Source organism: Aulonocara sp. 'chitande type north' Nkhata Bay, linkage group LG3 (assembly GCF_057382095.1).
Source record: "Aulonocara sp. 'chitande type north' Nkhata Bay isolate Kocher_YH1m ecotype deep benthic linkage group LG3, A_spYH_male_GT1.1, whole genome shotgun sequence".
In the NCBI taxonomy this organism is placed as follows: Eukaryota; Metazoa; Chordata; class Actinopteri; order Cichliformes; family Cichlidae; genus Aulonocara; species Aulonocara sp. 'chitande type north' Nkhata Bay.
In genome coordinates, this window is record NC_141346.1 from 75,588,233 (window position 1) to 75,613,903 (window position 25,671).

General features: G+C 45.1%; 1 protein-coding gene across 2 annotated transcripts; it reads right to left on the bottom strand.

The window, feature by feature from the left end:
- Positions 1 to 1,462: 1,462 nt before the first annotated feature.
- LOC147337045 (uncharacterized) lies at positions 1,463 to 25,671 on the bottom strand. 2 transcript variants are annotated; one of them, XM_086287193.1, is made up of 21 exons: positions 23,006 to 25,671; positions 22,192 to 22,312; positions 21,946 to 22,108; positions 21,635 to 21,827; positions 20,212 to 20,313; positions 19,271 to 19,342; positions 19,001 to 19,102; positions 18,038 to 18,109; positions 17,768 to 17,869; positions 11,177 to 11,248; positions 10,907 to 11,008; positions 9,954 to 10,025; positions 9,684 to 9,785; positions 8,738 to 8,809; positions 8,468 to 8,569; positions 7,523 to 7,594; positions 7,253 to 7,354; positions 6,938 to 7,043; positions 2,655 to 2,813; positions 2,520 to 2,576; positions 1,463 to 2,090 (listed from the first exon to the last, which is right to left on the bottom strand). In XM_086287193.1, the coding sequence occupies exons 1-21, from the start codon at positions 23,042 to 23,044 to the stop codon at positions 1,843 to 1,845; spliced, it is 2,232 nt and encodes a 743-aa protein (XP_086143319.1). In that variant the 5' UTR covers positions 23,045 to 25,671; the 3' UTR covers positions 1,463 to 1,842. The 2 variants fall into 2 exon arrangements, with proteins under 2 accessions (XP_086143319.1, XP_086143318.1); XM_086287192.1 differs by lacking the exons at positions 6,938 to 7,043; positions 7,253 to 7,354; positions 7,523 to 7,594; ... (13 more) ...; positions 22,192 to 22,312; positions 23,006 to 25,671 and adding an exon at positions 3,112 to 4,915 and having other exon boundaries at positions 2,520 to 2,573.

The following is a 25,671-nucleotide window of genomic DNA, read 5'->3' on the forward strand; positions in this document are numbered from 1 at the left end:
TGCAGGACATTATACAGTTAAACGAACTGGAAACAGGCCAATTGCCTATGTGTATGAAGGACAATGGATTAGCCCAAGTTGGAGATTAACCATGGAACATGGCAACATCACCTATTCTTTTGTCTTTTGCAAGAAGGATGTAAACAGAGAAGCCTTTTGTCTACATTCACATCATGAACACTTGAGGTTTTGAGCCAAGAAGATCAAAACACCTTGATCCAATTTCCTTTACAAAGCTTTTTCTGTGGTGACAACAGGACAGGAGAAGAGTTGTAAATGCAGATAATTCACCAGTTGACTCTAACCCCCACAGGATGCCTACAGTGAGAAGATTTGGGGGGTTGATAGGAGTCATAAAGACGGGTGTTGACCAGGCTGCAGCTTACAAGTTAGCTGAGAGCCACATGGACAAACAATAAAGTCGACTGATGCGTTTAAATACCTATGTCTGTATACAGTTGGATTGTAGAGACATATGATTTTTGAGAATGATGATTCTTCTTGTTTGACCTTTGACATTCAGTTGTTTACTTGCAGAAATACATAATGAATTGCACGACAGGAGTAGATCCGCCACAAGGCTGGATAGCTTGGTTACCGTCTGGTCCTTGGTGGCATCTTCTTTTGAAAATATTAATTCCTGTTTTTGAACTGTTGAGACTGATTTGCTTATGTATAGGATGTAGTTTACTGTGCATGAATGAAATCTACACTGACACTGTCCAAACAAAGGGTGCATAAGTTGAAATTTAAGTATACAATGACAAAAAGGAGGGAAATGTTAAGTCTAATTGTTGAATGTTGCCATTGTGTTTCTTAAATTTGTACAGTCTTAGTTCAAGCAGTAGGATCAAAGCCATTCCTTTGATCCTGACCACCTCTCCAGCCACTCTGTGCTGGGGGAGGTTTTATTGTAGATACATCCTCTCTGAAAGACCTGTTTCTATTGATGTAAGCTTCCTGGGTTTACGACCCTTTGGTCAGCAGGAGGTCTGACACACACACACACACACACACACACACACACACACACACACACACACACACACACACACACACACACACACACACACACACACACACACACACACACACACACACACACACACACACACACGGGTCTATGTGGTATGGCGGGACTATACTACGTCAATCCGCCCGGTGGTGGTTTAAGTGGACTACCCTTTTGAAAGGACTTAGAGCCAAGGGAGCGAGGTTAAAGTGTTCGAAAAAATCTGAAAAAAATTTGGGTCACTTCAGACCTCATACACTCCCTATAGAAGTCTAGATAAACTGATACACACCAACCAGACTCTATTGTGTTTTCTGGAGACATTGTCCACTTGACAACAATGTGTTTTATGAGGTCCAAAAAAAACAATATTGGGTCTTTAAAGGGACAATGATGTAATATGTAAATAGCTCATCATTACCATGAATACACATCTGACAGGACACAGGATTACTGGAACATCATTTTATTAGTGTTCTTGGATCTGAACATTAATTTTAACCATAAATAAAAAAAGAAATCTATGGACAAAAATGCCCACGCTTCCCACAGAAATATAAAAATATAGAAAACAGAAAAATTAAAAACATTTAAAATGAATTTTAATAGTTTAAAGGTAAATATTAAGGGGAGAAAATATGCATTTATAATTTTTTATTTTAAATATAACCCGTCAAAAAAAACCCTAAATAAATTAAATGTAAAAATTATGAAATACAAACTACTTCTGTATTTAACAAGAACTTTTTTTTCTTTAAACAGAACATCAGTGTTAACAACAATTGGCAATCTGACCAAGATGTAAAACCACAGCTCTCTAAACAGTTATTTTAGTTCATTTTTTTCTGCCTTTTTGCAGTTAATCCTCTGTTTCTTACAAAATCTCTTATGTTTTGAACTGTTCTTCCTGCCAACACCGGATCTTCTACCAATTTGCAATGACTGCATTCATTTTTGGTGGCTAGTTTCCCTTCGTTTATGTGGTCTTTAAAATGCCTCATCACTGCAGCAACCTCAGCCTTGGACCACATGTTTTTGGGAGCTCTTCGGGAATTGTGGGATTGAGCAGCATTTTTCTCTGGAAGATATATAAAGTAGTAGTAGTTAAAACAAACAAAAAACCAAACAAAAAAAACAAAAAACATTTGGTGGTTAAAAGAATGGATGCTACCCTGTACTAACTTCTGAAATGTGTTGCTACCATCAATATCAAAACGAGCTAAAATTCTCTTTGAAAATTTATCAAATTTCTAAAATGAGACATTTAGTGTTCCGCTGTGAATAAAAGACTGAATAAAAAGTTGAATAAAAGTCTCTTGATGCATGCTCAATCATCCAGGTAAGTAAATCCCAAAACGTTGATTCTGTTAATCTGGACGTAGCGTTTTCAGTGGGAGAAACATTTTGTCACTCATCCAAGTGACTTTTTGCCACCACTCTGCAGTTTGCCATATGTTGCAAAGTGATGAAACAATAATAAGCTTAGAGAACCAACTGCACCCCTTACCTTCAGAGGGAGCAGCAGTCTCACTTGCTGCAGGCATTGTGAGTGGTCCTTCATCTGCTGATTACACAATTTGATTAAGTTTTAATATTTGTAACAAACATTTTATCCACAGAAACCAAGCTAGTGGTAACTTACCACAATCTACAGTGTCTTGGAGCTGCGCTGTGTTTGTGGAATCAGCTACTGCATGTACAGGCTCACTGGTGCCACACGCCAACATTGTGAGTGCTGTGTCATCATCATCTGATTCACTCTCACTGTCCTTTGTTTCAGCATCACTTAATGCAATTTCATCTGAGAAATTGTGGGAAAACCCCCCCAAAAAACCAAACACAAACCCCCCAAAAACCTCACATTAACAACGAGATATGACAAAATACAGAACAAATACTGGAAATTATAGTACATAGTTTTACTATTTAAGGCCACCACTCTGCAGTTTGCCAAATGTTGCAAAGTGATGAAACAATAGACTTCAAGAACCTTAAATCATGGACATTTAACAGAATGGTCTGTGCTTTTAGGTTTTAATTCGGTTGATAAAGCATAATATTCAACTACTGCCCTAATATTTGCTCCTTTCAATACAAACCTTCTATTTTGATCTCATCCAGTGATTTCCCCTGGATCTGGGAAAGTTGTCCTTTTTCCAGTGTTAAAAGCAGTTTGGAAATCTTGGCCAGCTGTGTTGTGGGAACTGGTAATCTGTAGAATTCGCGGTGAACGCGGATATCATGACCCAGGAAATCTGCAACCTGATCAAGTTCGTTGTTTTTCAAATTAAGGACTTGTGAGAGTGTGGCAACATGTTTTCTGAGCTGTGTCGATCTTAGATACTCAGGCTGCTTTGCTCCACACTGGTGTGCATGAACACGCAAGGAGTCCATTCCTCTGTAATGACTCATTGATCGGGGTCTTGCAAAGAGGTAGATATTAGTGGCACAAATACCACAGTCAGGCCTCCTACTAACCAGTAGTGACAGAGCATCCAGCATGCTTTGTGTTAGCAGAACTGGAACATTTCTGTCCCTTTTTCCCATTATTTCTATTCTACAGAAATAGTTACAGAGTCTCTGTTCCATTTCTGAGAGCCCCATGGCAACATCTGTGTGGAGTGCTGTTTTGTCTCTTTCAAGAAAACTTTTGAGGCGCATCTTTGAAACCTCTCCAGAACGTCTTCGGTTGAACACAATGATTTGTGAGAGTGTAACTTGTGCAAGTTGGGCATAATTCTGAGCTGTGGCTTCGTTCTCCAAGCTGCAAAAGGCACTTTCTGCAGATTTTTGAAGGTAGTGATGGAGAATCCGAACATCTTCTGTAAAGGGCAATGTTGATGGCTTGTTAAACTTTGCCTCACTCAATGTGTTCAAGGCACGGTGAGACACCATCTCAGACCATTTGGAGACATACAACTTCTTGAACGCATCAGTGGACTTGATTAGGGCTTCATCCTCTGTCATGAGGGCACGACAATGGATAATGTCAGACATTTTATGCAGTGTATGTCCCAGTTTCAGCGCAAGGCTTGGAGTTTTGTATGACAGTGTCTCTTCATCAAAACCTGAAACTTTCTTTACTGCTTGCACAACTCTCTGGAAATTAGCAGGCTTAATAGCTTCTTCCATGTTATGCACTGAGAATTCTGTGCGCAGACACAACAACAAACGTCCCGCTTCACGAAGCTTCTGTCGTATATAATCATACTTTGTAGGGTCTTGTCCATGTTTATTGTAGAGGGACTGGGCAAACTGAATAACAGTAAAGTCATTTCGCACAGCTGAGGCAATCTCATCTTGTTTCATAACAGCAAGAACCTTCCAGACTCCACTTGACACCTGCGGATAACACTGAGACTCCAGAGTTAAAGCCAGGCCGAGTACTTTGGTTCTTCCAGGTTCTTTATCCGTGTCATCTTTTGGTTTGTTAGGACATCTGCGGACATGTCTCCAAAGATCCTTGCGAACATACATCCCTTGACAATAAAAGCAATGAGCAAACTTTCCCTCTACTGCTTTAATCTTGGGTCTTCTCTTCACTTTCAGTGGTCCCACTCCACCATGCAAAACTGCAGCATTATGCTTAAAATTTCCCTTATTTCTCAATTTCTCTAACAGACTTTTACGCTCGTTTGAGTCTCTAGGCAGGGAAAATGCATGCACAACATCAGGAGCCGTTTTGTGCGTTTTCAGGTGGCGGGAAATTTTAGCTTGTGGTTTGCCACAAAAATAGCAGTAATTTCTTTTACTTAAAGTCATTTTTTCTGATTCAGTTTCGCAAAGCTCACTTTTATCTTGTGGCTTGTCCTTTGTCAAGTTGTGGATTAAATTCGTTGAATCTGATTGTTCATGCGCTTTGGAGATGTCATCTTGGCATAGCAGACCTTTTGATGTGCTTGGCAATAATGAGATGTCTTCATCTGAATCTTCATCATATGACTCTGAATCTGGCACATATTCTTCTTCTGATATGCTGTGGTTGCCATCATCATCGCTTGATATTTGATCCAGAACTGAATGTGGCAATCCATCCTCCCCTGAATATTCAGAAATTTCTTCTTTCTGGAATGTAAGAACAAAAGTTTTTTTAATTGATCAATACTTTAGACAGGTAAAAAATAAACTGAAAAAAAGTCAAGCCAAATATGAATGGGATACACACCTGTGTTGACTGGTGGCAATTCTGATTTGCCAATTTTGCAAGGCAAGATTTGTGCCAGACCCCTAAACAAACTGAAACACATTTTGATAGACTTAATTTAGCTTTGCAGTTCTATTTAAGTGAAGTAGTTTTTTGTCAAAGCATTGCAGTAATGTCAAATGCTGAAAAAACAAAAAAAAACAAAACTGTTCACATTAAGGATATTTTAATGACTACACATACACTGCTAATCCCCCTCCCCCCCCCAAAAAAGGACATCCCAGATGTGAATGAAGGAATTATTCTTATTAAATACTTTGTTCTTTAGGTAGTTGAGTGGCATGAAAGTGTGTAGTTGAATGTGTGTGGCCTCCAGATGCCTGTACGACTTCCCTACAATGCCTGGGCATGCTCGGGATGAGGTGGCGGATGGTCTCCTGAAGGATCTCCTCCAAGACCTGGACTAAAGCATCTGCCAACCCCTGGACAGTTTGTGGTGGATGGAGTGAGACATGATGTCCCAGATGTGCTCAATTGGATTCAGGTCTGGGGAACAGGCGGGCCAGTCCATAGCATCAATGCCTTTGTCATGGAGGAACTGCTGACATACTCCAGCCACATGAGGCCCAGTGTCGTCTCGCATTAGGTGGACCCCAGGGCCAAATGCACCAGCATGTGGTCTCACAAAGGGTCCGAGGACCTCATCTTGTTACCCAATGACAGTCAGGCTCTCTGGCAGGCACAGAAATGCCACCCCTCACCATTACTGACCCACTGCCAATATGATCATGCTGGAGGATGTTGCAGGCAGCAGAACATTCCCCACGGCATCTCCAGACTGTCACGTGCTCAGTTTGAACCTCCTTTCAGCTGTGAGGAGCATAGGGTGCCCGTGCTGAAGTTGCCAAACTTTGTGTTTTCTGGCAAATGCCAAACATCCTGCATGGTGTTGGACTGCAAGCTCAATCCCCACCTGTGGATGCTGGACCCTCAAGTCACCCTCATGAAGTCAGTTTCTGACCATTTGAGCAGACAGATGCACATTTGTGGCCTGTTTGAGGTCATTTTGCAGGGCTCCTCTTGTTCCTCCTTGCACAAAGGTGGAGGTAGCGGTCCTGCTGCTGGGTTGTTGCCCTCCTATGGCCTACTCCACATCCAGGTAGCACCTCCATGCTCTGGACACTACACTAACAGACACAGCAAACCTTCTTGCCACAGCTCACATTGATGTGCTACGCTAGATGAGCTGCACTACCTGAGCCCCTTGTGTGGGTTGTAGACTGTCTCATGCTACCACTAAAATGAAATCACCGCCAGCATTCAAAAGTGACCATAACATCAGCCAGAAAGCATAGGTGCTGAGAAGTGGTCTGTGGTCACCACCTGCAGAACCAGTCCTTTATTATGGTGAATTGACTATAATTTCCACTTGTTGTCTACTCTATTTGCAAAACAGCATGTGAAACTGGTTGTCAGTGTTACTTCCTAAGTGAACAGTTTGATTTCACAGAAGTGTGACTGACTTGGAGTAACATCGCATTGTTTAAGTGTTCCCTTTATTATTTTGAGCAGTTTATGTTATGGAATGGGGAATTGAGGACAATCCCAAGTATACCATTTTTACAAGGTCCTGCACCAATGAGGTAATACTGCATTTCTTTAATTAGACGTGACCACCCATTAATTAAAAAGGGAGCAGTGTTCATTTCAGCACGTCTTAACTTGTTGAACTCTATTAATGCTTTTTACTATACACTGTACCTATTCACTAAATGTCTCACCTTTGCACTTAAAGCCAAGCCACTTGAGGGAGGAAACCGGTCCCACACACTGAATGCACTTGTCCAAAGATGATATTGTTGTGCACACCAGACGATGATTGTGACACTGTTAGCAAAATATTGCAACATTTATTTGTTTTGGACAGTTGGAAAGGTGTGTTTTCAATTCAGTTGCAGATATCAACTAATAAACTTCGTCCATGTAAATCACATCACACCCAGGTGACTGCCAAACACACACACACACAGCATCCATAAAGAATGATGATAGATTAAATTATTAGTTCATTAAGTGGTACACTGGATTATATTTACCCTTTCAGGCTCTGGATGTTTCAGGTCCAGATCATTGTTTGGAAAGCTGTTTGGTTGTGGCTTTAGGCAGCTCACAGTCTTCTGAATCTGGCTGGTCTCAGTCTTCGTGTGTAACAGATAGAGAATGAAGACAAAAGAACAGTAATCTGACAGTTACTAAAAATGCATCACTCAAGAGGATGAATAGACCATTTCACTATTGGCAAATAGCGTAAGGTACACATCGTGCATGAGAAACATTCATTAAAATCTGTCCTAGGTCAATGTTACCTCTTCAAAATCTTGCACTGAAGAAGAATGCATGGCTTCTGAGCCTTGCTGAGGCATTTCTTCATCAAGATCCTGCAACAAAGAAAAGATGGCACAAAGATTAGACCAAGTGCTCTTCTTGCAACTGTACTGGGCAGTCCTGTGCTTCTGTCTTTAATTTGCATGTGTGTGTGTGTGTGTGTGGGGGGGGGGCTTTCCACTCAAGAAATGTTTTCTTCTGAAAAAAATACTGGCTACAATAATTAACAACTGATTCCTTTGCAATCATCCATCCTCTTCCACTTATCCTTATCAGGATTGTGGGGTAGCAGTTTTGGGGCCTATACCAGCTACCATAGGGCAGTACAACCTGGACAGATCACCAGTCTAACATGGAAGGACAAGCATTTGCATTCACACCAAAGGGCAGTTTTGAATCACCAGTTAACCTAACCCCATAAGCTACATCTTTGGACTGTGGGAAGAAGCCAGAGTACACAGCGAGAGAGCCCATGCACTACCAGCAGTAAAAAGTGCCTAAAACAAGTTAAGTTGTATAGTACTATCTATCTTAATGTTCAAGCCTGAGTTTCAAACCACATAGAAACAAAGCACATGTAGTCAGTTCTGCATGCTGTAGGTCAAACTGTCAAGAAATACGAGAAGACCCCTCCTAAAACCAGAGTGATGTCACCATGAAGCAAACTTTGACAGAGTCTCCCAATAACAGTGTGGTCCTCCTAAGTCACATTTGGGTGGTTAACACACACACACACACACACACACACACTCAGATGTTATCCAGACTTGCACTTTGAAACAATGAAAAGGACCTACAAGCCACAGTCCATGTAAATCACATCACACCCAGGTGACTGCCAAACACAAACACACACACAGCATCCATAAAGAATGATGATAGATTAAATTATTAGTTCATTAAGTGGTACACTGGATTATATTTACCCTTTCAGGCTCTGGATGTTTCAGGTCCAGATCATTGTTTGGAAAGCTGTTTGGTTGCGGCTTTAGGCAGCTCAGAGTCTTCTGAATCTGGCTGGTCTCAGTCTTCGTGTGTAACAGATAGAGAATGAAGACAAAAGAACAGTAATCTGACAGTTACTAAAAATGCATCACTCAAGAGGATGAATAGACCATTTCACTATCGGCAAATAGCGTAAGGTACACATCGTGCATGAGAAACATTCATTAAAATCTGTCCTAGGTCAATGTTACCTCTTCAAAATCTTGCACTGAAGAAGAATGCATGGCTTCTGAGCCTTGCTGAGGCATTTCTTCATCAAGATCCTGCAACAAAGAAAAGATGGCACAAAGATTAGACCAAGTGCTCTTCTTGCAACTGTACTGGGCAGTCCTGTGCTTCTGTCTTTAATTTGCATGTGTGTGTGTGTGTGGGGGGGGGGGGGCTTTCCACTCAAGAAATGTTTTCTTCTGAAAAAAATACTGGCTACAATAATTAACAACTGATTCCTTTGCAATCATCCATCCTCTTCCACTTATCCTTATCAGGATTGTGGGGTAGCAGTTTTGGGGCCTATACCAGCTACCATAGGGCAGTACAACCTGGACAGATCGCCAGTCTAACATGGAAGGACAAGCATTTGCATTCACACCAAAGGGCAGTTTTGAATCACCAGTTAACCTAACCCCATAAGCTACATCTTTGGACTGTGGGAAGAAGCCAGAGTACACAGCCAGAGAGAGCCCATGCATTACAGCAGTAAAAAGTGCCTAAAACAAGTTAAGAAGTTGTATAGTACTATCTATCTTAATGTTCAAGCCTGAGTTTCAAAAAATTTCAACATAGAAACAAAGCACATGCAGTCAGCTCTGCATGCTGTAGGTCAAACTGTCAAGACATACGAGAAGACCCCTCCTAAAACCAGAGTGATGTCACCATGAAGCAAACTTTGACGGAGTCCCCCAATAACAGTGTGGTCCTCCTAAGTCACATTTGGGTGGTTAACACACACACACACACACACACTCAGATGTTATCCAGACTTGCACTTTGAAACAATGAAAAGGACCTACAAGCCACGGTCCATGTAAATCACATCACACCCAGGTGACTGCCAAACACACACACACACAGCATCCATAAAGAATGATGATAGATTAAATTATTAGTTCATTAAGTGGTACACTGGATTATATTTACCCTTTCAGGCTCTGGATGTTTCAGGTCCAGATCATTGTTTGGAAAGCTGTTTGGTTGTGGCTTTAGGCAGCTCACAGTCTTCTGAATCTGGCTGGTCTCAGTCTTCGTGTGTAACAGATAGAGAATGAAGACAAAAGAACAGTAATCTGACAGTTACTAAAAATGCATCACTCAAGAGGATGAATAGACCATTTCACTATCGGCAAATAGCGTAAGGTACACATCGTGCATGAGAAACATTCATTAAAATCTGTCCTAGGTCAATGTTACCTCTTCAAAATCTTGCACTGAAGAAGAATGCATGGCTTCTGAGCCTTGCTGAGGCATTTCTTCATCAAGATCCTGCAACAAAGAAAAGATGGCACAAAGATTAGACCAAGTGCTCTTCTTGCAACTGTACTGGGCAGTCCTGTGCTTCTGTCTTTAATTTGCATGTGTGTGTGTGTGTGGGGGGGGGGGGGGGGGGGGGGGGGGCTTTCCACTCAAGAAATGTTTTCTTCTGAAAAAAATACTGGCTACAATAATTAACAACTGATTCCTTTGCAATCATCCATCCTCTTCCACTTATCCTTATCAGGATTGTGGGGTAGCAGTTTTGGGGCCTATACCAGCTACCATAGGGCAGTACAACCTGGACAGATCACCAGTCTAACATGGAAGGACAAGCATTTGCATTCACACCAAAGGGCAGTTTTGAATCACCAGTTAACCTAACCCCATAAGCTACATCTTTGGACTGTGGGAAGAAGCCAGAGTACACAGCGAGAGAGCCCATGCACTACCAGCAGTAAAAAGTGCCTAAAACAAGTTAAGTTGTATAGTACTATCTATCTTAATGTTCAAGCCTGAGTTTCAAACCACATAGAAACAAAGCACATGTAGTCAGTTCTGCATGCTGTAGGTCAAACTGTCAAGAAATACGAGAAGACCCCTCCTAAAACCAGAGTGATGTCACCATGAAGCAAACTTTGACAGAGTCTCCCAATAACAGTGTGGTCCTCCTAAGTCACATTTGGGTGGTTAACACACACACACACACACACACACTCAGATGTTATCCAGACTTGCACTTTGAAACAATGAAAAGGACCTACAAGCCACAGTCCATGTAAATCACATCACACCCAGGTGACTGCCAAACACAAACACACACACAGCATCCATAAAGAATGATGATAGATTAAATTATTAGTTCATTAAGTGGTACACTGGATTATATTTACCCTTTCAGGCTCTGGATGTTTCAGGTCCAGATCATTGTTTGGAAAGCTGTTTGGTTGCGGCTTTAGGCAGCTCACAGTCTTCTGAATCTGGCTGGTCTCAGTCTTCGTGTGTAACAGATAGAGAATGAAGACAAAAGAACAGTAATCTGACAGTTACTAAAAATGCATCACTCAAGAGGATGAATAGACCATTTCACTATCGGCAAATAGCGTAAGGTACACATCGTGCATGAGAAACATTCATTAAAATCTGTCCTAGGTCAATGTTACCTCTTCAAAATCTTGCACTGAAGAAGAATGCATGGCTTCTGAGCCTTGCTGAGGCATTTCTTCATCAAGATCCTGCAACAAAGAAAAGATGGCACAAAGATTAGACCAAGTGCTCTTCTTGCAACTGTACTGGGCAGTCCTGTGCTTCTGTCTTTAATTTGCATGTGTGGGGGGGGGGGGGGGGGGGGGGGGGGGGCTTTCCACTCAAGAAATGTTTTCTTCTGAAAAAAATACTGGCTACAATAATTAACAACTGATTCCTTTGCAATCATCCATCCTCTTCCACTTATCCTTATCAGGATTGTGGGGTAGCAGTTCCCTTTCAGTCGATTCACTCGGTACAACACATAAGTATGGGATATCACGCCCTCGCGTGTCCTGGCTGAAGAAACCTTTATTCACGCCTTTACGGCAGATGACGTGTGATGACACGCGCAAGGCCCCGCCCGCACATATAGCCGCTGCCATCACCGTCATCCCTCAGTTCTTACGCTCTTCACCTCGCTGAGAACACCTCTGCTGAGTTGGGCTAGCTAGCTACTGCTAGTTAGCTCCGTTGTCTGCCAACTTGAACCTAGCTTAACTGCCCCTGTTGGTGTTAGCCTCCACCGCCCAGCTGGTGCGTAGGCTGCCCGCGGAGCGCTATTTTCAAGTTTTTCTTGTGCAGCGTTTCGCTTTGCGTTTTGGGAATGGACTCCAAACCGAAGCGAGCAAAGCAGAAATCTTCTGTTCGCCCCTGTCCTCAGGGATGTGGTTTCTCTTTGCACGACAGCGACCAGCACGATGCCTGCCCTGTCTGCCTGGGGATCGTCCACGCTAGGAGAGCGTTGACGGAGCCCGAAGCTTGTGCGTTTTGTCGCCAGCTCCGACGCTCGACCCTGGAAAGACGGGTGACGTTTGTGGAAAGAGTGCTGGGACGCTCGGCTGTCGCACGGCATGACCCTCTTCTTTCCGAGTCTGGAGCCCCGGCTTCGTCCGAGTCCGAAGACGAAAATTTTCAGGTCGATGTCCCCGCGATTAGCTGGGCTGACCACATGGAATACGTTGACGGGTTAGCCGATGACGGACCGGAACCATGCAGGAGCGCTGACGGGCTTCAGCCTGGGTTGAAGCCCGCCAGCGCTCCCCAGGAAGACGATGACGTGCTGGACATCGGCCTGGACATCCATGGTTTGTCGGAGGATGAGCAGGAGAGCTCATTGTCGACCCAATATGCCGCCGCTGCTGCGCCGGTCGGCCACGATGACACCTCTCTTTTCTCCCTGTTTCGCCGTGCCGCTGAGAAGCTGCAGGTGGACTGGCCCTCTCCTCCACCAGCTCGGAAGCCGTCGCGGTTTGCGGGTTTTTTCCTTCCACCGGAGCCCGCAACGGCCAAAAACTGCCTCCCCATGTTCCCAGACTTTCTCTGCGAGCTAACAGCGTCATGGGACAAACCTCTGTCTACCCGCGTCACTGTGCCCGGCTATGGACAGTACATGGAATTGGACGGCGCCGAGGGAGCTGGTTTAGCTAACCCACCCCCTATGGAGCCGTCTCTGGCTGCTTATCTGGCCCCGTCCCATAACCATGGTGTCGGTGGCCCCGCAACTCTGCTGTCCAAGCACTGCAGATTCTCGGCCTCGCAGCTGGAGAAGATTTATCGGGCTCAGGCCGGCACCGCTCGAGCCATGAGCTCCGTCACCATGCTCCAGACGTACCAAGCAATGTGCCTGGCGGAGCTTGGATCGCTGGTTCCGGAGGACAGCCCGCTGTCACCTCTTCTTAACGAGGTTAGAGTCACCACGGATTACATCCTCCGTGCGTCTCGCTGTGCAGCGCTCTCCCTGGGCAGGGGGATGGCTTCGACAGTGGTGGCGCAGAGGCACCTGTGGCTGACCCTCTCCGACGTCCCTGATAGAGACAGAGCTGTGTATCTGGACGCACCAGTGTCTGCGGCTGGGTTATTCGGACATTCACTTGAAGCCATTCAGGCTAGATTCGATCTGAGGAAGAAGCAGACGGAAGCTCTGCGCGACATCATCCCCAGACGCCAGCCCCAGCCCAAGCCCACTGCTAGCTCTCACTGGCCCGCCGCTCCTCTGACAGCTGGCAAGAGACCGGCGCCCACTGCTGGAGTGGGAGGGCCGCCGGCGAGAGCACGTACTCCGGCCCGAGCTCCACGCCAGTCGGCCTGGGGCAAAGGCCCTCCCCCGGGCCCCCGACGGGACCCGACGCCCAGGAGGAAGAAGCCTCAGCCCTCCTAGCTGTGATTGCGAGTGGGGAAGGGATCCGGCAGCAGGGAGACGCTGCTCTTACCCCTCTGTTGCCGCACAAGAGGTGCCGCTTAAGTTCTGTTCAGGTTGTCAGCCCCAGAAGGCGCTGCACTTCCCTATCGCGGTCTCCCAAGCACATAACCCCTGCACACGGTTCAGATGTGTTGAATGTTCAAGCGACCACATCGAGTGTTCCCGCTGTTTTTCATTGTTATGCCCCGGAAAAGGTGCACCCAACAAAATGTATAAATGTACATGTTCCCATGTTGCAATCAATAAAGAGTGTTGTTTACTCTCAAACAATCTCAAATGCTCAACCTGCAGGCGAAATGAGCCAGGTCAGGCAGGGGATGCAGTCCCCTGCAGACACACTGGGGGGCGACGGCGCCCCGCCGTCAGTGCTGCAGGCCAGCCGGCTGGCTGCTCACTTCCCTCAGTGGCGCGCTTGCGCCCCCTCTCCGTGGGTGCTGCAAACCGTTGCCATGGGTTACCGGTTGCAGTTCCGGGTCAAGCCGCCTCGTTTCCAAAGAGTCGTGAACACGATTGTCAACCCCGAGGCAGCCTTGGTACTCAGAGAGGAAATACAGGCGCTATTACAGAAGAGAGCAATACGGGTGGTCCCCGCTTCGGAGACGGACAAAGGTTGGTACAGCCGTTATTTTGTCATTCCGAAGAAAGGGGGAGGGCTTCGTCCCACCCTCGACCTGCGAGTCTTGAACACGTACCTGCGAACGTACAGGTTCAAGATGCTAACACTCAGACAGCTCCTGAGTGCAGTCGGCCCGGGAGATTGGTTTGCGACAATCGATCTAACAGATGCTTATTTTCATGTCGCTATACACCCGAAACACAGGCAGTTTCTGAGGTTTGCATTCGAGGGCGTAGCCTACGAATACCTAGTGCTGCCGTTCGGGCTGTCGCTCGCTCCCCGCACCTTTACGAAATGTGCCGAGGCAGCGCTAGCGCCCCTCAGGAAGAGGGGCATCCGCATCTTGGCCTACCTGGACGACTGGGCTCTCGTGGCTTGCTCCAGAGAACAGGCGGAGACGCAGCTGTCGCGGGTTCTGTCACACATTCAGACACTGGGGTTCTCTGTGAACTTTCAGAAGAGCTCGCTAATCCCAGGTCAACAGATCGCTTTTCTCGGTCTGGAAATATGCTCTCTTTCCAGCCGCGCACGGTTGTCAGAGCACAGAGTGGCCGCGTTTCATCGCTGCCTCGCTCAATTTCAGCTGGGACGCAGACTGCGTTTCCAGACGATATTGCGCTTGTTGGGCATGATGGCATCTATGATCGCCGTAGTGCCGCTTGGGCTGTTGAAAATGAGAGCGTTTCAACGCTGGACTCTCTCTCACCGTTTGTGTGCTTCGCGTCACCTCCGGAGGAGGCTGCCGGTGACTGCGTCTTGCATGCTAGCTCTCCGTCCTTGGAGGGAGCCCGGGCTACTGCACCAGGGCTCTCGGATTGGGAGGGTGTTGTTTCGCAAGGTGGTGTCCACAGATGCTTCCCTAAGTGGGTGGGGAGCGCTGTGCGAGGGTGCGTCAGTGAGAGGGATCTGGTCCGCGGCTCAGCGCCAGCTGCACATCAACCACTTAGAGCTGTTAGCAGTGTTCTTAGCTCTAAAGCGTTTCCGTCCAGTCCTGCAGGGCCAGCATGTCTTAGTCAGGACGGACAATTCAACAGTGGTGTCTTATATAAACAGGCAGGGAGGAACACGCTCTCCTCCCCTGTTGCAGCTGTCTCACTCTCTGCTGTTATGGTGCAGTGTTCATTTTCTGACTCTAAGAGCCACCCATGTCCCGGGCCACCTGAACCTGGGGCCGGACCTTCTCTCCAGGGGGGGTCCTCTGGTGAGAGAATGGAGGTTACACCCTTCAATAGTGGCTCAGATTTGGGATCTATTTGGCGAGGCGCAAATAGATCTTTTTGCTTCCAGGGTGAATGCTCACTGCCCCCTGTACTTCTCCATAATCGACCACGATGCACCCTTGGGCTTGGACGCGCTAGCGCACCAATGGCCAGACGTGCTCCTGTATGCATTTCCCCCAGTGGAAATGATATCTCCAATTCTGGAGAGGGTGCGTCGGCATTCCCTCTCTCTGATCCTGGTGGCCCCTTGGTGGCCCGCGAAGTCGTGGTATGCAGAAATAATCAGCCTGCTTGCAGCAAGTCCTTGGCAGCTTCCTCTCCGCAGGGATCTCCTCTCTCAGGCGGGGGGGGAAGTGTTTCATCCGCGCCCGGATCTGTGGCACCTTCATGCTTACCTGCTGAGAGGTTAAACTTGGTTGCTAAGGGTCTGCCACCTAGTGTGGTAGCGACGATTCAGAGCGCCAGGGCCTCGTCTACTAGAGGCTTGTACGCTTACAAATGGCGAGCCTTCGAGCGATGGTGCCAGGACCGCCACACTCTCCCATTTCAGTGCTCTATTGTGGATGTTTTGACATTCCTGCAGGAGCTGTTGGATAAAGGCCTTTCGTTTTCGACGATCAAGGTTTATTTAGCGGCTATATCTGCTTGTCATATCGGTTTTGACGGGGTGACACCAGGTGCGCATCCCCTCGCCGTGCGTTTTCTGAAAGGGGTTCGCCGGCTGAGGCCCGTGCTTAAGTCCAGTGTCCCGGCTTGGGACTTGTCTTTGGTGCTGGAGGCCCTTTGTGGCCCTCCGTTTGAACCCGTTGAGTCGGTAGATATGAAACTTCTTTCGTATAAGACCGCATTACTTCTCGCTTTGGCCTCGGCGAAGCGAGTGGGGGACCTTCATGCGCTGTCTGTGCATCCTGCCTGCACACAGTTTTCTCCTGATGGCCGCAAGGTCGTATTGCGTCCGAATGCCGCCTATCTTCCCAAGGTCATGCCTGCATCTTATAGTTCAATGGAGTTTGAGTTGCTGAGCTTTTGCTCCCCTCCTTTTGAATCTGAGGAGCAGAGGAGGGTGCATTCTCTTTGTCCGGTGCGTGCGCTACGCACCTACATTGAGCGCACTCGGGATGTGCGTTTGTGTGACCAGTTGTTTGTCTGCTTCGCTAATCCGAATAGGGGTAGAGCTCTGTCCAGACAGAGGCTGTCCCACTGGATTGTAGAAGCTATCTCGCTGGCATACAGCACCGGAGGTTTTGCGTTGCCCCACGGGGTGGGAGCTCATTCCACCAGGGGGATGGCGACCTCATGGGCTCTTTTTAGAGGGGTGCCTGTGGCTGATATTTGTGCAGCGGCTAATTGGGCGTCGCCGCACACTTTTGTGCGGTTTTATCGGTTGGACGTTACAGCCCCTTCGGTGGCTCATGCTGTCCTTTCTGCTGGGTCTACCACTCACTAAGGATGTGGTGGTCCCGTTCCGGTTCGGTGGCTGCTCTGCGGGGCGTGTATATAGGTCCCATACTTATGTGTTGTACCGAGTGAATCGACTGAAAGGGAACGATTAGTTATGTCTATAACTTCTGTTCCCTGAAGGAGAGGAACGAGGTACAACACAGGGTGGCCCCACTGAGCAGTTGGCTCGGTGAAGAGCGGCTATCGAACTGAGGGATGACGGTGATGGCAGCGGCTATATGTGCGGGCGGGGCCTTGCGCGTGTCATCACACGTCATCTGCCGTAAAGGCGTGAATAAAGGTTTCTTCAGCCAGGACACGCGAGGGCGTGATATCCCATACTTATGTGTTGTACCTCGTTCCTCTCCTTCAGGGAACAGAAGTTATAGACATAACTAATCGTTTTGGGGCCTATACCAGCTACCATAGGGCAGTACAACCTGGACAGATCGCCAGTCTAACATGGAAGGACAAGCATTTGCATTCACACCAAAGGGCAGTTTTGAATCACCAGTTAACCTAACCCCATAAGCTACATCTTTGGACTGTGGGAAGAAGCCAGAGTACACAGCCAGAGAGAGCCCATGCATTACAGCAGTAAAAAGTGCCTAAAACAAGTTAAGAAGTTGTATAGTACTATCTATCTTAATGTTCAAGCCTGAGTTTCAAACCACATAGAAACAAAGCACATGTAGTCAGTTCTGCATGCTGTAGGTCAAACTGTCAAGAAATACGAGAAGACCCCTCCTAAAACCAGAGTGATGTCACCATGAAGCAAACTTTGACGGAGTCTCCCAATAACAGTGTGGTCCTCCTAAGTCACATTTGGGTGGTTAACACACACACACACACACTCAGATGTTATCCAGACTTGCACTTTGAAACAATGAAAAGGACCTACAAGCCACAGTCCATGTAAATCACATCACACCCAGGTGACTGCCAAACACAAACACACACACAGCATCCATAAAGAATGATGATAGATTAAATTATTAGTTCATTAAGTGGTACACTGGATTATATTTACCCTTTCAGGCTCTGGATGTTTCAGGTCCAGATCATTGTTTGGAAAGCTGTTTGGTTGCGGCTTTAGGCAGCTCACAGTCTTCTGAATCTGGCTGGTCTCAGTCTTCGTGTGTAACAGATAGAGAATGAAGACAAAAGAACAGTAATCTGACAGTTACTAAAAATGCATCACTCAAGAGGATGAATAGACCATTTCACTATCGGCAAATAGCGTAAGGTACACATCGTGCATGAGAAACATTCATTAAAATCTGTCCTAGGTCAATGTTACCTCTTCAAAATCTTGCACTGAAGAAGAATGCATGGCTTCTGAGCCTTGCTGAGGCATTTCTTCATCAAGATCCTGCAACAAAGAAAAGATGGCACAAAGATTAGACCAAGTGCTCTTCTTGCAACTGTACTGGGCAGTCCTGTGCTTCTGTCTTTAATTTGCATGTGTGTGTGTGTGTGTGTGTGTGTGTGGGGGGGGGGGGGGGGGGGGCTTTCCACTCAAGAAATGTTTTCTTCTGAAAAAAATACTGGCTACAATAATTAACAACTGATTCCTTTGCAATCATCCATCCTCTTCCACTTATCCTTATCAGGATTGTGGGGTAGCAGTTTTGGGGCCTATACCAGCTACCATAGGGCAGTACAACCTGGACAGATCGCCAGTCTAACATGGAAGGACAAGCATTTGCATTCACACCAAAGGGCAGTTTTGAATCACCAGTTAACCTAACCCCATAAGCTACATCTTTGGACTGTGGGAAGAAGCCAGAGTACACAGCCAGAGAGAGCCCATGCATTACAGCAGTAAAAAGTGCCTAAAACAAGTTAAGAAGTTGTATAGTACTATCTATCTTAATGTTCAAGCCTGAGTTTCAAAAAATTTCAACATAGAAACAAAGCACATGCAGTCAGCTCTGCATGCTGTAGGTCAAACTGTCAAGACATACGAGAAGACCCCTCCTAAAACCAGAGTGATGTCACCATGAAGCAAACTTTGACGGAGTCCCCCAATAACAGTGTGGTCCTCCTAAGTCACATTTGGGTGGTTAACACACACACACACACACACTCAGATGTTATCCAGACTTGCACTTTGAAACAATGAAAAGGACCTACAAGCCACGGTCCATGTAAATCACATCACACCCAGGTGACTGCCAAACACACACACACACGGCATCCATAAAGAATGATGATAGATTAAATTATTAGTTCATTAAGTGGTACACTGGATTATATTTACCCTTTCAGGCTCTGGATGTTTCAGGTCCAGATCATTGTTTGGAAAGCTGTTTGGTTGCGGCTTTAGGCAGCTCACAGTCTTCTGAATCTGGCTGGTCTCAGTCTTCGTGTGTAACAGATAGAGAATGAAGACAAAAGAACAGTAATCTGACAGTTACTAAAAATGCATCACTCAAGAGGATGAATAGACCATTTCACTATCGGCAAATAGCGTAAGGTACACATCGTGCATGAGAAACATTCATTAAAATCTGTCCTAGGTCAATGTTACCTCTTCAAAATCTTGCACTGAAGAAGAATGCATGGCTTCTGAGCCTTGCTGAGGCATTTCTTCATCAAGATCCTGCAACAAAGAAAAGATGGCACAAAGATTAGACCAAGTGCTCTTCTTGCAACTGTACTGGGCAGTCCTGTGCTTCTGTCTTTAATTTGCATGTGTGTGTGTGTGTGGGGGGGGGGGGGGCTTTCCACTCAAGAAATGTTTTCTTCTGAAAAAAATACTGGCTACAATAATTAACAACTGATTCCTTTGCAATCATCCATCCTCTTCCACTTATCCTTATCAGGATTGTGGGGTAGCAGTTTTGGGGCCTATACCAGCTACCATAGGGCAGTACAACCTGGACAGATCGCCAGTCTAACATGGAAGGACAAGCATTTGCATTCACACCAAAGGGCAGTTTTGAATCACCAGTTAACCTAACCCCATAAGCTACATCTTTGGACTGTGGGAAGAAGCCAGAGTACACAGCCAGAGAGAGCCCATGCATTACAGCAGTAAAAAGTGCCTAAAACAAGTTAAGAAGTTGTATAGTACTATCTATCTTAATGTTCAAGCCTGAGTTTCAAAAAATTTCAACATAGAAACAAAGCACATGCAGTCAGCTCTGCATGCTGTAGGTCAAACTGTCAAGACATACGAGAAGACCCCTCCTAAAACCAGAGTGATGTCACCATGAAGCAAACTTTGACGGAGTCCCCCAATAACAGTGTGGTCCTCCTAAGTCACATTTGGGTGGTTAACACACACACACACACACACACTCAGATGTTATCCAGACTTGCACTTTGAAACAATGAAAAGGACCTACAAGCCACGGTCCATGTAAATCACATCACACCCAGGTGACTGCCAAACACACACAGCATCCATAAAGAATGATGATAGATTAAATTATTAGTTCATTAAGTGGTACACTGGATTATATTTACCCTTTCAGGCTCTGGATGTTTCAGGTCCAGATCATTGTTTGGAAAGCTGTTTGGTTGCGGCTTTAGGCAGCTCACAGTCTTCTGAATCTGGCTGGTCTCAGTCTTCGTGTGTAACAGATAGAGAATGAATATACAGTGCATTTTTGAAGAGGCTTTTGAAACATTAAATAAACTGTATGAGAAAGATAAGTTTCAAGCTATTGTCTTTAAAATATTCACTGTCATGTATAGAGAATTTAAGGCCCTATGATTAAGAGACAAATAGTCAGTGTGATTTCTTTATTTTTTAAGCCATTGCTAAAGGAGTAAAACAATCACCTGTAGCAGCAACGAACTGTCACTAGGGCCCATTTATCTTCAAGGGACAAAATTTAAAATGAATCTAACTAAAGAGGCTACACAGCAAAATCTCCAGTGTTAAATTAACACTAGAGAGTGTCTATATGGGTCCACACAACACTGTTGAGTGTTGAATTAACACTTTTGACAGTGTTATATGTTTAAAAGTAACCTAGTCAGTTTTGAAGATTAACAAAGACTAACACTGAGCAGTGCTGATTTTCTAACACTGGAATATTTCTAACATTTTGAGTTATTTTCCAGTGTTAGAAAATCAGCACTGCTCAGTGTTAGCCATTGTTAATCTTCAAAACTGACTAGGTTACTTTTAAACATATAACACTGTCAAAAGTGTTAATTTAACACTCAACAGTGTTGTATTTAACACTCAGAGGTGTGGACCCTTATAGACACTCTCCAGTGTTAATTTAACACTGGAGATTTTGCTGTGTAGAATCACATTAAACATCAATCACTGTTAAAATTTAGAAACCGAAAGCCATTTTTTATTTCTGCATACCTGCTGATATTTTTTTAGTGCTTTTAGAGGGCTTTGATGTGGCAGCCATCACAATTGCCTGTTTTCCATTAGTACCTACCCCTGTTTTTCCAGTAGGTTATAGTACCATGTAGTTTTTCAGTAACTACTGCACCAAGGTTCCAAGTGATCCAAAGTGATCAGAAAATTTGACATAGACTGAATGCCACCAGGTGGCTGGTCAATGGTGTCACTCGATAAGTTATGAGTGCGCCTCCTTCGTGAAAATCCAAGCCATCATTTTTGAAACTCTGAAATGTTTGAAATAGCGACCAAAATTAACAGCGTGATCCCTGAATTGAACACTAAAGTATAGACTGAGCAGCAGGCATTTTGTCACCTTGACGTCCATGCTTGCTGTGGCATTTATATCACTGGATGCTCGGCTGCATTGCTATAGTTACCCCAGGCACAGTAGGTGATACTCAATTTCAGTGAAAAACTAGATGCCCTAAGTCACGTTAAGCCAATTTGAGTAGGTACAAATGTAAAAATGGCTTAGGGTATGCAATTTATCAGTTCCAAAAAGTACAATTGTAGAAATACCTTGCATCTCCAGAGCCAATCCGAGTCACCATAATTATAGTCTATTTCTTCGCCTGGACTTATGTCTCTGCTTGCAAATAAGCATAGATGGGGCTTTCCATTGATATTTAATATTTTCATCTTAGCACTTGGACTGATGTGGTTGTCGTTGACAAGTCTGCCTAATGACCCATCTTCTTGAGATGCATCCACACTGTGGGGTTAGGCAAAAAAGTATTAGCTTAACTAGTTAGTTAGGAAGCTTTTTTTTTCATAAATCAAAAGCAATGTGTCATTTAATCTTAATCAAACTACACTGATATAATACGCACCACCAGAGTTTTCCATCAAACTTGAATTCAAACATGAACACCTTCAGGCTGTCATGATAAACTCTGTGTCTCCGCTCACATTCTTCTTTTGTTATGAGTTTACCTCTGTATTCCAAAAGAAAGTCTCCTTTTTGGAATGGAACAGTCGTGAAAATGCCCCGACCTGAATTGCAGAGGCATACCAAGTGAGTGACAAAAGACAAAGTGACAAACTCCAAATCTAATCCAAACTAAAGACCAACTTACCTTTGAAGGCATTTATGTAGTGGATATCAAGTCCCAGTTTGTCCCTTCCAGCAGAAACATGACAGACTGCATCCTCCCGTGGAGGAATGCGTCTCCTTCGCATGTTCTCCTGTACGATTGGCTGTATTACCAAAGCATATAAAGTATTACGATTATCGTCATCATTGTCATCATCATCAGTAGTAGCAGAACTAGCAGTAGTGTAGTTTACAGCATAAACACAGCTGACTTATTCATAGTGCTAATTTATGCCTTCTTTTAAAATGTTAAAGGCCTAGTACTCAAAATGGCGACATGTGACATTTCTGTAATGGCGACTGCAGAGAGTGATACAAGTACTGAGAAAGCTTAGGCATCAAAACTGTAAGAAGTTTTTTCTTCAGGCATATAAATAAATACACGACTAAATACACTTATACCCTTGCTTTTATTTTAGGGCTGTCAGCAGAATGACAGACATTGGACAAACTGCCCGAAATTAGCTAACAGCGACATCAGGGATTTTGACTCAGACTGCGCTGGTTTAATTGTTAATCGCGTTAGTCGCGATGTCGGCATTAACACGTTTAAGCCACAATAATGCTTTAACACCGAGTAAATCCTAACACGGGTTAGCCCGCTTTATCGCGTTGACGCGGTTAGTCGTCAGCCCTATTTTATTTACTCAATGACAAACGCTGGGGCCGTTTTACTTCTTCAAAGACTCACTAACAGTCCATAAAGCATAAATTAAACCAGTTTAATATAGGCCTGTGCACCTATAATTTCATATAGTATTAAAGTCATGGTGCATTTTACATTAAAAAAGGCTTACCTTTGTGTTTTTAATCCGTCTTCGTATTGCCGTCGACATACACTTGTTAAAGGGCACGCGCGCGAAAGTTGTGGCGCCGTTTCCTGTAGGTACCGCCTATATATATAGCCTACCAATCACAATGACTTCCGGCCGTGTGTATTGAAAATGTGTATTAAATTGCAGTACCTACACACATCCACTCTAACTCGAAACGTCGCTGTGCAATACACTGGAATACACAAAAATCAGGTGAGGGGTATAGGTGGACTTTTAAGAAAATCAGAAAATCTTTTAATTATAGTTTAATAAATGAATTTACACTACAGTTTAAGCAAATACAGGTCAAAAGATAAATAATGACCTCATAAGAAGTAGAAAAAATTATTATTTAGACACTTAAAAATGCATTTACAAGTCATGTTTTAGGGGGACACATGAATACACAGCAAAAAGTCGAAATGTCCCCGGAGCCCAGGTACAGCGCAGGTCAAATGTCAATCCATACCACATAGACGCACTCACACACACACACACACACACACACACACACACAAATTCTCACATAACACACACACACACACATTCTTACAGAAGTTCACACATATACCGTATTTTCACGACCATAAGACGCACTGTACTAAAAGGCGCAGTCTCAGTTATGTGTGCCATTACTGTATTTAACACACACATAAGGCGCACTGGATTATAGGGCGCATACAAGTACCATATGCGTATTTAAAAATAAAGCGGGAGCAAACCTGAGTTCGGTACCTTACTCACATTTCTATTACCGGTAATCGTCATCATCAACAACAACACACAAGCATACAAGTGTGCATATTTAAAAATAAAGCAGGAGCAAAACAAAGTTTGGTACTCACATTTTTATCATCAAACCCATCGAAGTCCTCATCCTCTGTGTCTGAATTGAACAGCTGCGCTAAATCTCCATCAAACATGCCAGGTTCACTTTCTTCACTGTCAGAGTCACTTTCCGTGCCGTGCGGCTCCTCGGAAATGATGGCGGCTTTTGCGAAAGCTCGAACAACAGTGCCAGCAGACATGTTAGCCCAAGCATCTACAATCCATTGGCAAATTGTGGCGTAACTCGCCCGGCGCTGCCTTCCACTCTTGGTGAAACTGTGGTCTCCATCGGTCATCCATTGCTCCCAGGCCGCTCGCAGCCTTACTTTGAACACCGATGTCCAGCGGTTGGAGTTCCTTTGTCAGGCCTCCCGGAATGACAGCAAGCTCACAGTTAATTTGTTTCACTAGTTTTTTCACATCGGCTGTGAGGTGGGCACGCATAGAGTCACAGATTAAGAGCGATGGTGATGCGTGGAAAAAACCACCTGGTCTCCTTACATACACCTCCCTCAGCCACTCTTTCATCATTTCCTCATCCATCCAGCCCTTTTCATTTGCCTTAATGATGATTCCTGCTGGAAACTTCTCTTTAGGCAAAGTCTTTCGCTTAAAAATCACCATAGGCGGCAGTTTCTGTCCATTAGCATGGCAGCCAAGCACAACAGTAAAAAAAGACTTTTCATACCCGTTGTGCGTATCGCTACCGTGCTGGTCCCCTTCTTCTCCACAGTGTGACTCACCGGGATGTCGAAAGTGAGCGGGACCTCGTCCATGTTTGTGATGTGGCTGGGCTGGATGTGTTTGTCGCCGATGTGTTTGCTGCAGTAGGAGCGGAAGATGGCCAGCTTTTCCTTATAATCCGCTGGAAGTTGCTGCGCTACCGTAGTCCTGGTCCGGAGGGAAAAATGGCACCGTTTCATGAAACGAAAGCACCAAGACGGGCCTCCTTGGAAATGTTCAATGTTCATCTCTTCAGCTAGTGAAACTGCTTTTAGCCGAATGGTGACCGTCGAAACGCTTCTCCCGCTCGTTCTTTGCTCGATGATCCACCGCTCGAGTCTTTCCTCCAACTCGGGCCACCTCGCCTTATGTCCGCGGAAACTCAGCTGCGTTTTCTTGACCTGTCGGAGCTTGTTTTCCAGCTTCCTCTACTTGCGAACCATCGATTCGTTAATCTTAAATTCTCTCGCCGCTGCTCGATTTCCATGTTCCTCCGCGTAGCTGATGGCCTTCAGTTTAAACTGTGCTTCGTAAGCGTGTCTCTTTGCCATTTTCAGGGTTGTTAAAACAACGATGTCCTGCATAATGCACATACCTGTTCTTTTATACAGGTATGTGCAATAAAGTCAACGCACACACTTCACCCTTTAGCGTTCTCATGGTGTTCTCTACTACGTCCTCCTTACAATACAAAGGGCGCACTGCGCTATAGGGCGCGCCGTACTTTTTGAAGAAAAAGACTTTTAAGTGCGCCTTATGGTCGTGAAAATACGGTATACATTTACATACAGTGACTTGTCTTTGTAACCAAAGGGGGTTGCAAGGGGAGGTGTCTTGTAAACTATTGTTTGAAGTTTGTCAATAAAAGGCAGCGAGAGGAGGCCATCATCAGGGTCATTGTCGTGCTAGACACAGATGAGAGGCCTCCCTTGCGCAAGTAATCGATCGATCGACTGTCTTGTTTTCTTCATGATGAATAAGTCTCTAGAATTAGCGGGGCTTGTGGAAACACAGACCCAACAGAAAACTTTAACCTTGTAGACTTCATTATGTTCCAGCTGCTCTACAGACGCTGTGACCTCGAACTTAAGCAGGTC

Excerpts from the sequence above, each read along its gene's own strand:
- LOC147337045 (XM_086287193.1), bottom strand. The coding sequence starts at position 23,044 with ATGTCGACGGCAATACGAAGACGGATTAAAAACACAAAG. Across the intron at positions 11,009-11,176 it reads CAGTGCAAGATTTTGAAGAG|ACTGAGACCAGCCAGATTCA; the intron begins GTAACATTGACC and ends TTACACACGAAG. Across the intron at positions 9,786-9,953 it reads CAGTGCAAGATTTTGAAGAG|ACTGAGACCAGCCAGATTCA; the intron begins GTAACATTGACC and ends TTACACACGAAG.